The following is a 15,600-nucleotide window of genomic DNA, read 5'->3' on the forward strand; positions in this document are numbered from 1 at the left end:
TGGCGGTGGATTTTGTGACCGGCCTTCCCCCATCCCAGGGTAATACTGTAATTTTAACCATTGTGGACCGTTTTTCCAAGGCAGCTCACTTCGTCGCCCTGCCCAAGATCCCAACAGCCAAGGAGACGGCTGACCACCTCACTAACCATGTGTTTCACCTCCACAGCATTCCCCAAGACATTGTGTCCAACAGAGGGACCCAATTCACCTCCCGGGTCTGGCGCTCTTTTTGTGAGGGGCTGGGGGCTTCAGTGAGCCTCACCTCGGGGTTTCATTCCGAGTCCAACAGACAGACCGAGTGCACCAACCAGGACCTCGAGAGGGCTCTTCGCTGTGTGGTCTCAGCCAACCTGTCCACCTGGAGTACCTACCTCCCGTGGATAGAATACTCCCACAACTCACTGGTGAGTTCCGCAATGGGAGTTTCTCCATTTCAGGCCTCGCTGGGATACCAACCACCACTCTTCCCCTCTGAGGAGGAAGACCTGTCGGGGGTGGACAGAGCAGCCTCAGCCCCTCTCTGTCTGTGATCACACTCAGGGCCTTTCTGATGTACTTGTTACTCGCCACTCCCCCCGACAAGACCTGAGGAAGAACAAAAATACACACGAATACGACTCAAGAGTTTAGAAGGACAACGGCCGCGTTCACACGACTCCAGTCTAGTCACGGATAGAAACGAGTCGTCTAGAGATCTCTCCCAGGCGCTGTTCAAACCCTCCTCACAGTCAGCTGTAAGATCCTGTACGAGGCTCCGCCCACAAGCCGACATCACCCACGCTCCGCACGACAATCCTCCATAAATATACAAAAACATGACACAAACTGTGCACTACGACTTCACAAACCTGAAGTGATGTGCAGTAGTTTCATTAGTGCGATGCAGCTGATTGTGTTTGATAGAGCTCTGAAGGGGGAGGGGCTTAGCACAGAGAGCAAAGCTGAAGTGAAATACCCCACAGCAGTAAATACCTCCTCTTTAATACCTCCTCTTTAATACCCCGCAGAAGTAAATACCCCCTCTTTAATACCCCACAGTAGTAAATACCCCCTCTTTAATACCCCGCAGCAGTAAATACCTCCTCTTTAATACCCTGCAGCAGTAAATACCCCCTCTTTAAACCCCCGCAGCAGTAAATACCCCCTCTTTAATACCCCGCAGCAGTAAATACCCCCTCTTTAATACCCCCCAGCAGTAAATACCTCCTCTTTAATACCCCGCAGCAGTAAATACCCCCTCTTTAATACCCCACAGCAGTAAATACCTCCTCTTTAATACCCCGCAGCAGTAAATACCCCCTCTTTAATACCCCGCAGCAGTAAATACCCCCTCTTTAATACCCCGCAGCAGTAAATACCTCCTCTTTAATACCCCGCAGCAGTAAATACCTCCTCTTTAATACCCGCAGCAGTAAATACCCCCTCTTTAATACCCTGCAGCAGTAAATACCCCCTCTTTAATACCTCACAGCAGTAAATACCCCTTCTTTAATACCCTGCAGCAGTAAATACCCCCTCTTTAATACCTTGCAGCAGTAAATACCCCCTCTTTAATACCCCGCAGCAGTAAATACCCCCTCTTTAATACCCTGCAGCAGTAAATACCCCCTCTTTAATACCCCCCAGCAGTAAATACCTCCTCTTTAATACCCCGCAGCAGTAAATACCCCCTCTTTAATACCCCACAGCAGTAAATACCTCCTCTTTAATACCCCACAGCAGTAAATACCCCCTCTTTAATACCCCGCAGCAGTAAATACCCCCTCTTTAATACCCTGCAGCAGTAAATACCTCCTCTTTAATACCCCGCAGCAGTAAATACCCCCTCTTTAATACCCCGCAGCAGTAAATACCCCCTCTTTAATACCCCGCAGCAGTAAATACCCCCTCTTTCATGAACAGTGTCATGTCTTCACCAAAGTGGGGTTCTCGTCGGGCAGCAGACGGTTGTGTTTACAGAAGAGAACGGCGCGATGAGTCCGTTTGGCCAGATGGGCGGCGACAGTGTGCTGAGCCGAGGCAGCGAGGTCGTTCACACAAGACAACAGGGTCCCCCGCTCTACACCTGCAAGACGGGTTGGAGGGTTTCAGATGACATCACAACATTCTACAGAGTCCAATAATATTTAACACAGAGACGTTTTGGACGTTTCATGACAAAGTACAACGTGAACAACAGGTTGAAACGGAAAAGTCCATCCAAAACACACAAGGAAGACATTTTTCTGACACTTTAAAGCTTAATTTCACTAAATAAAACTCATCGGAGAGCGTTTGGAGCGTGAGGTTTGTGTGTTAAACATGTGTTGATTGTGTGAAATGTTCAACGTGGCCAAGAAGTCACAATGCAGCGATTCTCTGGGAGGCTTTAAAGGGCCGTGTTTTGCAGATTTAGCCTGAGTTCTTCTTCTTTCACACTGAAAACACTCTGTTCCACCTTGTGATGTCATCGTGTGGTGATACAGGAAGTGCTCCGCTGTGTTTTTAAACTCCACACACCTTCATTTCTAGAATCATTTGGATCATTTCAGTCGTGGAATTGACTGATCTTCTACTGAACTAAAGGTAAAAAGTAGGAGGAGTTCACTTGAAAACTACCACTTGATGACATCACAAGGTGGAACAGAGCGTTTTGAGCTTTGGAGATGTTACAGACTAATAATAAAGTGTGACTCAAACGCGTGTGAATGAAACAAAACACAACTCCTGGTGTGTTTTTGAGGAGGGAACAGCGTTAGAACACGACTTAAACCTCACGAGCGTCCGTTTTGCGTCGTACGTGACCTTTGACCCGTAAGCCTCACCCTCCTCCTCCTCTCGCTTCTTGACGGCCATAGACACCTGGTTTCTGAGACCAGCGAAGGAGAAGTTACAGTCCAGAGTCTGTCCCATAGGAGTGGTGAACTTAAACCTGGTCGGGTCTCCGGTCTGAGCCAGGACCTCCACAGCCTGCCCTCCGCTCAGAGAGGAGCAGAGCGGGTGCTTCAGCAGGGAGAGGCGTCGGGCCACCTGCGGATCAACACGGGGAGTTACTGCCACTCACTGAAGCACATGTGTCAAACTCAAGGCCCGGGGACCAAATACGGCCCGCCACCTCATTTTATGTGGCCCGTGAGAAGGTCAATTAAGTCTTGACTGTCATTTTAAAATAAGTCTGTGCTGCTTTAATGTTTGCATCCACAATAAACTCATGAGATTTTCCCAGCAAGTGACACTCAGAAATATTTGCAAATAATCATCCCAAATTGTTCAGGAAGAGGAAAATTGTGGGCGTGGAAGAAAGTTTCAAGAAAAGTGCTAAAGGTGAATATAAGTTTGTGCTTTAAGGAGAAAATCTGTGTTTTTTTGTGTTTTGAGGCGCGGTCGGTCCAATCTACGTCCACATTTTGACACCAAACACGGAGCTAAGTGTGAAAAAGTTTGTCTGCAAGAAAAACAACAAATTGTCCAATAATTAACCCTCTGGTGCACAGCGGTCACTGCAGTGGACAGCTACTAAAACAACTTTCTCTTTAATGCATTGGTTTATGTGGTGGAGCCTCTGGAGTGCTCTCTGCTGCCACACTCCATTGACATCAATTCAGTGGTCAGTCGGTGTAACTGCAAGTAAATTCCCTCTGATTGTTTTTCTTATTCAGGCCTAAACGTTGCATCTAAACAGTGTTGAAATTTCCCCCAAAAAATGTTGAAATGTTTTTTAAAGCATAAAAAGAAAGATGTGTTTGTATTTTTACAATAGAGCACAAGTTAATTCATATTTACAGGCAGTTCAATGTTTTTTCATGTCCTGAGAAGAAGAAAAACACTTCAGAAAAAAAATAAAACAAAATTTTGACCAAGGCTTTCGTAATTCATGCATCAGAGGGTTAAAAGGCTAAAAAAGTCTGTTTTTGAAGCAGAGCTGAAGGTTCTGACCAGATACACACGTTTAAAAAGGTCAGTTTGTCAGGAAATACACAGTTCCACGGAGTTACACAGACACGTAATATTTGCAACTTGATTAAGTAATAAATACAGAAACGGTTATTTAACAAGTTTAAAAGTAGTTTCATTTATTTTACGTTACATTTAGTGACATTTATCCTCCCGCACAGTCACATCTGGCCCATTTTGCTGATGTGGCCCTCGGTGAAAATGACTTTGACACGTCTGATCTAAAGGATTATGGGCCGACCACGTGGGAAAACTAGAACTACGATTTCTCCGACATTGAGACGGAGATTAGATTTGCCATTTGTGTTTGAGTTCAAAGTTCACATTTTAAACACGTCCAGAAGAAGTGACAAATGGACTGAAAAGTGAAGAATCGCATTTCAGAGCATGTTTGTACAGATAAACTACAGGATTAGACGTTTTTATGCAGAATTAGACCTCACGGAGACGCGGGGAGGGCATCCGACACACACAGGGACATTTCCGAACATGTTTGTGCAGATCTAAGCAGCTTAAAACGGGACATTTTGTTGTTTACGGAGGAAATGATGCTCCTTAAATCAATCTGCAAACTGGACTCTTCAGAGCTTTGAACCATGTTACAGCTGTTTCCACTCACCATTTACCCTCTGGACTTCTATTTACACTGATTTGTTTTAATAAAAGATAAAATTCTTGGTTTAAAGGTGCAACGATGTCACTTTTCTGGACCCACACTGTGACATTAAACATATCTCTGACAGTAAATATTACAGTATAATTCAAAAACAATGTATTTGCAGTATTCTTACTTTAAAAAAAGCTCTGGATCACGTGTCTGCGCTTGTGTTTTTAATAAATATCACAACTGAAACTAATGAATGAGAGGGATCTTGCATAAAAAAGGCAATTAAAAGTGAATCGCAAAATGTTAGAAATCTGTTCAGAACATTAAGCAAAAAGTAGTAAAAAAAACATACGGCAGGAAAAAGTAAATTTTCTTTTGACTTTAATTGAGAATGCAAAAGGGGAAACTAAAACAATCTGGAATCAACTGAAAGAAATTGTAGGACAGGACACAAAAAGCAAAAAACAATTAGAATTGAAGATAAATGGACAAATTACAAATAATGCACAGACAGTTGCAGATGCCTTCAGTATTTTTTCATTGACTCTGTTTCCAATATTGCCCAGTGTTTTCCATTTAATACATTAAGTGCTTGTCCTATAAATGCATCAGAGTCCATTTTTAGTATAAACAGTGTCACAGAATCAGAAGTCTCACAGACAATAAGTTCACTCAAACCTACCAGAACAAAAGACATAGTTGGCATAGATACATTTATGTTAAAAGAACTCAGCTCCAACTTAATTACTCCATTAACCAACATTCTCAATCTATCAGTGTCTGAGGCAGTATTTCCAAGTAAATGGAAATCATCAGCTGTAATCCCAATCTATAAAAACGGAGATACATTATTACTTTCTAATTACAGGCCCATCAGTATCATACCCACAGTGTCCAAAGTCGCAGAGAAACTCATTGCCCAACAGATTATTGTACATCTCAACACCACATCATTTTCACTTCATCCCATGCAGTTTGGTTTCAGAGCTCAGCACTCAACAGAGACGGCTAATTGTTTTTTTTTATTGAAAATCTCAAAGATTTACTGGATAAGGGTGGTGTGGTTGGTGCTGTGTTTCTCGACCTGAAAAAAGCTTTTGACACTGTAAACCATAAAATATTATTCACCAAACTGACCAAGTTTAACTTCTCCTCACATGCAATAAAATGGATAGAATCATATTTATCAAATCGATCACAGTCTGTCAGAATGGATAATTACCACTCCCCTCCCTCTGTCTACTGGTGTCCCGCAGGGTTTCCATTCTAGGTCCATTGCTTTTCTCTCTGTACATAAATGACCTCCCTTCAGTCTGTTCCAATGTCTTCATTCAGATGTTTGCAGATGATACAGTCATTTATGCACATGGTAAAAACACAACTCAAGTAGCTGATAAACTCACACAATCCATGGCCCATGTCTCAGAATGGTTAAATCAGTCCTCCTTAAAGCTCAATGTAAATAAAACAGTAGCAATGTTCTTTTCTAAATCAAACATTACAAGTATGAGTAATCAGGCAGATGTTTTTGTGGCAGGGGAAAAAATACAAGTTGTGTCAGAATTCAAATATCTTGGGGTCCTAATTGATTCAAAACTAACATTTAAATCACAAATCAAAAAAGTGTGCTTTTCTCACATAACATACTGTCTTACAACATGGTCACAGGCAAACAAAACAACACTAAAACCCACTGGATCATTTCACAAATGGACAATCAAGATTCTAGATAAAAAACCTTCAAGACATCATCATTGCACCATTTTACAGAAGCATAAACTGTTAAACTGGGAGAATGTCATCAAGTATTCAAAACTCTGTCTAATATATAAAATCATTAATGGTCTGTCATCCCCTCCACTCAATCAGTTTGTGAAAACAAGAACCAGCTCTCAGAGGGTCACACGAGGGTCTGTCTGAGGAGACTGTTCCTCTGAGGACAAGTGTCTTCAGTCAGAGCCTTTTCAGTTACAGCTGCACAGGAACTCGGTCCCTCAGAACATCAGAGAAATAAGCACCTACATTCTGTTCAAAAAACATTTAAAAAACTAGTTCATAACATCAAACATGTGTGTAGTAACATTACTAATGACTCCCCCTGACAAACCACACACTTGTGTTTTCTCTTGAGTTGGATGTTGTGGGCTGTGGACTGTCTGTATGATGCCTGTGTTTTGTTTGTCCTTTCTGAACACTTTTGTTTACAGTGTTTGTTATATCTGTTTTTAATGTTTTTTCTATACTATATTGTAATTTTTACTGTATAATATTTTTACTCTTGTTTTTAGGGAGACAGGTCTGTCCATCTGTCCAGGGACAACAGATGAAAAACAGCCTTTTGGCTAATTCTGGTGCATTTGCAGCAATGATATTAATGTACACTGTCCCTGTCAAATAAACCAATAAATAAATAAATGTAAGTATGTATGTATGTATATAGGTAAGTATGTATGTATGTATATAGGTAAGTATGTATGTATGTATGTATGTATATAGGTAAGTATGTATGTATGTGTGTATGTATGTATGTATGTATGTATGTGTGTATGTATGTGTGTATGTATGTGTGTATGTGTGTATGTATGTGTGTATGTAGGTAAGTATGTAAATGGCGGCAGGGTGTGGCAGCTCGGCAGGTGCTGCTGCCTCTTTTCTCCAAAAAACACGTAGGAAGCCGCCTGATTACGTTGCTTTGAATGGACATGGGAATATAAAGCCTTTCTCTTCATCTAACGTCAATGTGCTACATCTATATCGTGTCCTAAGCGTGATCCTGTACATGTTGGCCATCCTCGCCACGCAAATGTACGGTAGCTGGCTGGCTTCGTGGGACCGCTCGGTTCCTCCGGGGGAACAAGCTACGGCTTCACACGTCGTGCCGGTGGTTACGTGGAGCCAGCAGGTTTTGTTCACCCATGTTTTGCAACAAGGAAAGGCGCTTGCCCCGTTCACACAGCGCCTGCGCGGACAGAGGACGCTGCGGACCCGCGACACTTCAAACCGGGAAAGTGCTACCCTCCTCTGTATCATTCTTCTACTGTGTGGAGATATACACCTAAACCCTGGACCTGTGGATTCACCTGTGATTCTTCAGAAAACATCCCCAGAAACGTGGATCTGTCCAACAACTCCGTTACCTGTGTTCACTGTCCTTGGATATGGGAGATGTGGATGGAGCGACGGCCCCCCGCGCGCCAGTGCACCGGGAGCTGGCGGCAAGTCGGTCGGGATTCGCCGATGGAGCGGCGGTCCTCCGTGCGCCTGTGCACCGGGGGCTAGCAACTTGTAAACCGGGACCCATCGATGGAATGGCGACTGTCAGTACAACAGTGCACAGGGAGCCAGTAACAACACGCCCACCTGTGTCTAGGGGCTCTGCGGGTGGGCCCACTGACATGGTCAAACAGAAGAAGCCAATACAAACAGCTCCCCTGGTCAGTAAATCTATTGTGAAAAGTACATACTTAATGAAAAAGAAAGCGATCTTTAGAAAATACAAGCACACAACTTTTTCCAGACTCTAAATCATGCCCGAATACTGTGGTGCCCTAAATCTAAACCTAAAGGGTTGTTAGGAGGTCACATAAACATCCGAAGCCTTATACCTAAATGCGACCAAATTCAACATCTCCTGAATGAATCAAATATAGACTTTTTGTGCCTAACTGAATCCTGGTTACATTCAAAACACTCCAACGTCAGGGTTGAATGTTCCAGGATATAACATCTTCAGACGAGACAGGCCAGAGGGTAGAGGCGGAGGTGTGATGTTTTACATAAGGGAACACCTAAAATGTAGCCAAATAAATTGGACGTCCCCTAATAATTTAGAATGTCTTGGGATTAATATAAGCCTCTCTGCACAAATGTCTCTCACATTGATTGGAATATATAGGCCCCCATCAAATTTAAATGTATTTTATGAGGAATTAGAGGCTATTCTTAAAGAGTGCAACTGGAAAAGGGAAATAATTTTACTTGGCGATTTTAACATAAATTGGCTTGATAAAGCAAACTGCAAAAAGCTCAAATCTATTGCAAAGAGTCATGACCTAACCCAACTTATACAAGGGCCAACTAGGATAAGTAAAACTACCGAAACATGTATTGATTTAGCATTTTCTAATAAACAGGACAGAATTTATAAAACCTATAACATGATCACTGGGCTGTCAGACCATAATCTAATTCTTTTGGCAAGAAAATTATCAAAACGAGAAATGTTCGTCCTTTTATTAACCAGCAGAACAGCTAAAAATTCCCAAAAGTGAAATGAACAATTTAGAAAAAGCAATGAGTGAAATAAATTGGGATGAGCACTTATCACATGACCAATTTAGACGAAAACTGTAAAGTATTTACTAATGTAATTCAAGAGACAATGCATGCATTTCAGAGAAAAATTAAAGTTAGACCCCAGAAAAAACATCTTCCTTGGTTAAACGAAGGAATTGGGCACTAATGAAACAGCGCGATCGCTTAAGACATTCATGAAAACCAAATTAACTATAGATAGACACATTTTTACCTCACTTAGAAATAAAGTTACTGCTGAAATCAGATATGCCAAGGCAAATTTCTTTATTAACGCTATAAAAAATGCCAAATGTAATATAAAAGAAGTATGGACACACATAAGGAAACTCACTGGACACTTCGCATCAAATAACATCAGTGAAATAAAAGTAAACAACGAACTGTCCAGTGACCCATCAACAATGGCAAATGCTTTCAACACATATTTCTTGAACTCTGTTAAGAACCTGACACCAGAGGGACCTCCTTGCGCAGAGAGCCCTATTAAAATGCCTGACATCATCAACGAACCAGCATTTGAACTGAACCCTGTATCACATGTACAGATCGAAAGGATAATCTGTGGCCTAAAAAATTCAAAAGCCAATGATGCATTTGGACTGAGCACAATGTTTATTAAAACTCATAAAACACTCTCTCGTATCGCCTATTACCCGTATTATAAATGAATCAATAAATTCAAGTACTTTCCCAGATTTTTGGAAGATATCAGCAATTACACCTATCTTCAAATCTGGAGACCCTACTGAAACAAGTAACTACAGACCCATAAGCATCCTGCCCACAGTATCCAAAATACTGGAAAAATGTGTAACAGAACAACTTACAAGACATTTAAACTATAGCTCGTCTAATCTACATGAAATGCAATTTGGTTTCAGAAAACACTACTCTACAGAAACAGCCGTATGCTTTCTTTTGGAAAAATTCAAACTGAACATTGACAGAGGAGGCGTTATTGGAGCAGTGTTCCTCCACCTCAAGAAAGCGTTCGATACGGTCAATTGTCAAATTCTGCTCGATAAATTATCTTATTTTAACCTATCCTCAAGCACTGTGCAATGGATGAAATCATATTTAACACACAGAAGACAATTTGTTAGAGTGAATAACTCAACATCTGCAATCTGTGAAAACCAGCTTGGCCTTCCTCAGGGCTCAGCTCTGTCTCCGTTATTATTTTGCCTTTACATTAATGACTTTCCACACAGTTGTCCATCCAATGTACAGTGTCAGTTATATGCAGATGATGCAATTATTTATGTTCATGCAAAAAATAAAACTCTTGCAGCTCAGGAACTAACATCTGCCATGGTCAAGGTTTCAGATGTTACAGAGGTCACAGCTCGTACTGAATGTATCTAAAACGGTTTGTATGTTTTTTTCTAAGAATGACATTTATGATGATAATCCTCCTGTTTTGATAAATGGAACAATAATTGAAACAGTTAATGAATTTAAATATCTTGGAGTAATGATTGACTCAAAACTTAACTTCAAACAGCATGTTAAAAAAATAGTTAATAAAATGAAATTTAATGTGTCAAATTTGAGACATATTAGAGCTAATTTAACACTGGATGCTTCTAAACTTTAATGCAATGATTGTCCCTCATATGATGTACTGTATGACTGGACTTCAGCATGTAAGACCACTCTGAAACCTGTTGAAACGGTTTATAAACAGGCCCTCAAAATTTTAGACAAAAAACCAAAGTCATATCATCATTGTTTAATTCTAAAACAACATAACATATTAGGTTATGACAATATGATCAAACTGACTGCACGCTTGTGTATAAGATTCTGCACGGGTTGGCTCCTACAGTTCTGCAAGAGTTTGTCAAAAAACGTCAAATTAGATCTACAAGAGCAGGTTCCAGAGGTGACTGTATGATTCCATCTAGAAAAAGCACTTTTGGACAGAATGTTTTCTCTTTTCGAGCTTCACAAACTTGGAATACTATCCCAGTAACAATACGTGAGCTGCTCCACTCTCAGCTCATTTCAGAACAACTCAAGTCATGGCTGTTCAATCAAACTTCACATAATCACTAACTTGAATGGATTTTAGTGGTAATGCTGTGTTTTTGTCTGCACAAGACGTTATTGTACATGTACTGTATATAGAATTGTAATCTAAGTTGTATAGTATTGAAATGTAATTTTTCACGAATGTATAATGTTTATCTTATTAAGGTGTAGTCTGATTATAGGTGGATGTGGTGTATGAGTGGACTGTATTGTGAATGTATGTACTGTAAGTTTGTGAGATCTGGTGATCTGAGGGCAGTGGTCTATGGATGGTCTATGGAGTTTAAGATATGAAAGAGGGTTTGTATTTTGTACGTATTGTTTTTATAAGCTGTGGTGTGGCTGGGTGGTTTGTTTTTTGTTTGTTTTTTTATTTTATTTTTTCTAGCAGGGACAAAGGATGAAAATTAGCACTGGCTATAATCCTGCATATTTACAGGTGTGGGAACAAACAAACAAGTATGTATGACATCACAAGGTGGAACGTCGCATTTTGAGCTTTAGAGATGTCACAGACTAATAATAAAGTGTGACTCAAACGTGTGTGAATGAAACAAAACACAACTCCAGGTCTGTTTTTGAGGAGGAAAACAGCATTAGAACATGACTTAAATCTCGCAAGAATCCATTTTGTGTGATCTGGAACCTTTCAGGGCGACTCTGGGGGTCCACTGAGCTGCAAAGGCAAAGACGGCAGATGGTACGTCGAGGGAGTGACCAGTTTTGTGGACGGACGCGGCTGCAACACCCCCAAGAAGCCGACGATGTTCACCCGCGTGGCCTCGTTCATTCCCTGGATTAGTGAGGTAAAGATAGACACGACTTTATCTTATGACCAGGGCCAATTATAACCCGATAATGAAATGTTCTGTTCCTCTTTAGACCTTGGCCGACAACTGAAGCTGAGCACGACGTGAAAACTTCAGAATAAAAGCTTTAAATAAAGTCCAACAGAAAGAAAATGATAAACAGCATTAAACTCTTACCTTTTTCTGTGTCCTTCTTAAATATGTTTTGATCCACTTTTGGGTCGGAACAAAAACATTGATTTACGTTTCTTTTTTAAAATATAAATCAGTTTTATTCAACTTAAACTTATTTTCATCTTAGTCAAAATACATTTGTGTATTTACATTTTGATTAGATTTTTTCAGTCTGATGCAGAATTATTAAAAGGGGCTCTCTCTGTTTATAAGTAACACCCTGTTTGTAGATTAATAGCAGCTGCTGTTACTGCAGCCCTAGACTCCACCCAGAGGTCTCAGGTCAGAGGTCAGCTCCTGTGCCCAAAGCCAGGCTCAAGACCAGTGACTATGACTATGGAACAGCGCCCTCTGCCTGTCAGATCCTCTCAGTCTTTAACACAGTTTAAGACCAGACTGAATCCCACCTCTCCTCCCTGGTATTTAACACCACACAGGACATACAGGTGTTGTATTGTTCTGTTCCTGTGTGTCGTGTATCTGTGTGTTTGTTTTTTGTTGACTTTTGTGTGAAGCACTTTGGTTCAGCTCAAGTTGCTTTAAATATAGAAACAAACTTTAAATGAAATCAATTGTTTTTGGAGACGTTAGGTAACATGTGGTGACAGCGTGCACTCCTGTCCCTCCTTTGAAAACACCACACGAGAACATTTCCTGTGTCTTATGTTGTTTGAGGTTCTGCTCAGTGTGAGCGCACATTCAAGTGTCTTTCACCTTCAGTGCGGTTCATTTCTGTTTTGTTGTGTGAAAACAGAGGCAGGTTATTTTGCATAATAAGCCCTTTTTAGAATACTGCCAAAAAGGTGAGTACTGAACAGAACTACTTCTAATTTTTACATTACAAATTAACGTTAAAATATCAAGATCAATGTACTGCAAGTCTTATTTAATAAATAAAATGACACAAATGACAACAGTTGAATCATTTAATGGCATTTAGCAAATAGAAATAATTCTGTTAATCCTAATAGACCTAAAACAGGAAAAGTTTAGTCTGATTCATGTCAGACAGAGAGAGAAAAAAGCAAATGTGTCTTTTTATATAGTGCATGTAAACTTGTGTATATATGATTAGTGCAGGGGTGAGCTGTACAAAACAGTGAGGGACGTTCAGAGGAAATCAGAGGCTTAAGTCATAAATCGTATATGACAGAAGATCCATTTCCCAACATAACATGATGGGCTTTATGTTTTAATCATTTCATCTCATATATTTTTAAAGACTAAAATAAATTCAACCCTCCCAACCATTAAATGTGCCCTGTGCATCTTCCCCAAAAGGGCGTCCTCTGCTCGAGCCCCTGGACATGAATGAGTTTAATGCTGTACTGTGTAACAATCCAGGCAAAGTAACATCTGTATGAAGAAGCAGTTGGTAAACCCTCATTCAAAAAATCCTACTGCTGATGCCACGTGGTTTACAATTACTGCAATCAAAATAATGAACTGAAAACTTGAAACTACATGTATTTTTATGTATTCTTTTTGTTATGTTCAGGGTTACACCTTTCACGATGGCTGACGGAAAGTCGTTTCTTCGAAAGCTTCTAAAAGTCCACCTGGCTGATCGTCCACCTCCTACCCACACTGAGGAGCTCCTGACCAGACTTCAAGGACTGGTCACAAATCTTTCCTGGAGTCCAGATGAGGTCATTCAGCTGTTTACGTCTTTACTGAAGCGATTCGACTCTAAACAGACAGAAGACGACCTGCCGCTGTGGATGCTGAAGATGCTGCATTATGTAGAAATCAATTAGATCACTCCAAACTGGAAATCTGAAAGGTCTACAATCGACAAAGAGATATCTGAAAAGACTTTTATTGAACTGATTCAGGACAAAACAAAAACAGATGAACAACTGCATGAGACTTTAGGGGCAAATTCAGATAAGGGACTTGATGAAATAATCAGTGAAATTGAGCAACAAAACACAATTGATAAAAACTTCTCGATGATGCCAAACAAATCATTTTAGAATTCAACTCAGAAACAAACCACAAACATGAACTCACAAGTGTTCTGCAGAGGGTGGTAGCTGCAGTGAAGAAGACGAGAAAGATCACTCCCAGATGAACACAGATGGTGAGCTGGACCCTCATGGCTCTGTCCGCAAAAGGTCGTCTGATTCAGGTGAGGACGGGAGAGGGAAAAACCTGCATCATCGCCACGTTTGCCGCCTTCCGAGCTCTGCAAGGACAAAAAGTGGACGTCATGTCCAGCTCTCCAGTTTTAGCCGAGAGAGACTTTAACGACTGGAAAGATTTCTATAAACCAGTCGTGTTTGAGCACGTTCAAAAGCCCCAGTGTGAGTCCCAGCTAATAGTGAAGAGCACTGCTCAGTGTGGATACTTTATACACATAAATTTACAGTCACAAGCTAGCTAGCATTAGCCACCAGTTTTTCAATAAGTCTCTGTCACTTTATTGTTGAAACTCAAACTCCTAAACAAGACCATGAACTGATCACAGGCTCTAGAAAATGTGCTGTTTGAATCCCTTTAGTGTTTTTTTTTCTTGAGTTTCAGAAAACATATCAGTGTGTTTGCTAATGTGTGCATTATGTCAACAAGGTAACTGCTAAACATTCTACCATAGACATACATGCAGAAAGTGTCAATAATCAATAGGAAAAAAACTGGTCCTTGGAAGGCCTCCTGGGAGACATCACATTCTAGAATCTGAAAAAACAACCAATCACATTAAAGAAATTAAATATGCGGAATCTTGGCACTGTGGAATGCGTTGCCGCGGCAACCGATTTTCAAAGCGTTCTGTTGCCACGCAACAGACCAAGCGAGGCTTTGTGACGTCATACAGCAGCTTTGTGCTTTGAGTGAAAATTTGTTGTAAGGGAAACTACTCTCAGAGATCACAGATAAACCAAAAACGACAAACGAGACACAAGTCAGACACAACGCAGAGCCGACCACACTGTTTGAGTATGTATGTAAGTATGTAGGTAAGTATGTATATAGGTAAGTATGAAAGTATGTATGTTTGTATGTAAGTATGTAGGTAAGTATGTATGTATATATGTAAGTATGTATGTTTGTATGTAAGTATGTGTGTATGTATTTATGTATGTATTTATTTATGTATGTATGTAAGTATGTATCCATCCATCCATCCATCTATTTTCTTCCGCTTATCCGGGGCCGGGTCACGGGGGCAGCAGTCTAAGCAGGGACTCCCAGACTTCCCTCACCCCGGACACGTCCTCCAGCTCCTCCGGTTGGACCCCAAGGCGTTCCCAGGCCAGCCGAGAGACATAGTCTCTAAAGCGTGTCCTGGATCTTCCCCGGGGCCTCCTACCGGTGGGACATGCCCAGAACACCTCCCTAGGGAGGCGTCCAGGAGGCATCCTGAGCAGATGCCCGAGCCACCTCAGCTGGTTCTTCTCAACGTGTAGGAGCAGCGGCTCTACTCCAAGCTTCTCCCGTGTGACCGAGCTCCTCACCCTATCCCTAAGGGTGCGCCCGGCCACTCTGCGGAGGAAGCCCATTTCAGCCGCTTGTATCCGTGATCTTGTCCTTTCGGTCATTACCCAGAGCTCATGACCATAGGTGAGGGTAGGAACGTAGATTGACCGGTAAAATCGAGAGCTTCGCCTTCCGGCTTAGCTCCTTCTTTACCACAACGGACCGATACAGCAACCGCATCACTGCAGACGCTGCACCGATCCGCCTGTCAATCTCTCGCTCCATCCTTCCCTCACTCGTGAACAA

The 15,600-nt window shown here is 41.4% G+C and overlaps 1 protein-coding gene across 1 annotated transcript; it reads right to left on the reverse strand.

The window, feature by feature from the left end:
• Positions 1-271: 271 nt before the first annotated feature.
• Positions 272-5,805, reverse strand: LOC117389426 (tRNA N6-adenosine threonylcarbamoyltransferase, mitochondrial-like). Its single transcript, XM_033987103.1, has 5 exons — positions 5,763-5,805; positions 2,805-3,032; positions 1,917-2,065; positions 403-585; positions 272-358 (listed from the first exon to the last, which is right to left on the reverse strand). The coding sequence occupies exons 1-5, from the start codon at positions 5,803-5,805 to the stop codon at positions 272-274; spliced, it is 690 nt and encodes a 229-aa protein (XP_033842994.1).
• Positions 5,806-15,600: the final 9,795 nt, after the last annotated feature.

This window comes from Periophthalmus magnuspinnatus, chromosome 21, assembly GCF_009829125.3.
Source record: "Periophthalmus magnuspinnatus isolate fPerMag1 chromosome 21, fPerMag1.2.pri, whole genome shotgun sequence".
In the NCBI taxonomy this organism is placed as follows: domain Eukaryota; kingdom Metazoa; phylum Chordata; class Actinopteri; order Gobiiformes; family Gobiidae; genus Periophthalmus; species Periophthalmus magnuspinnatus.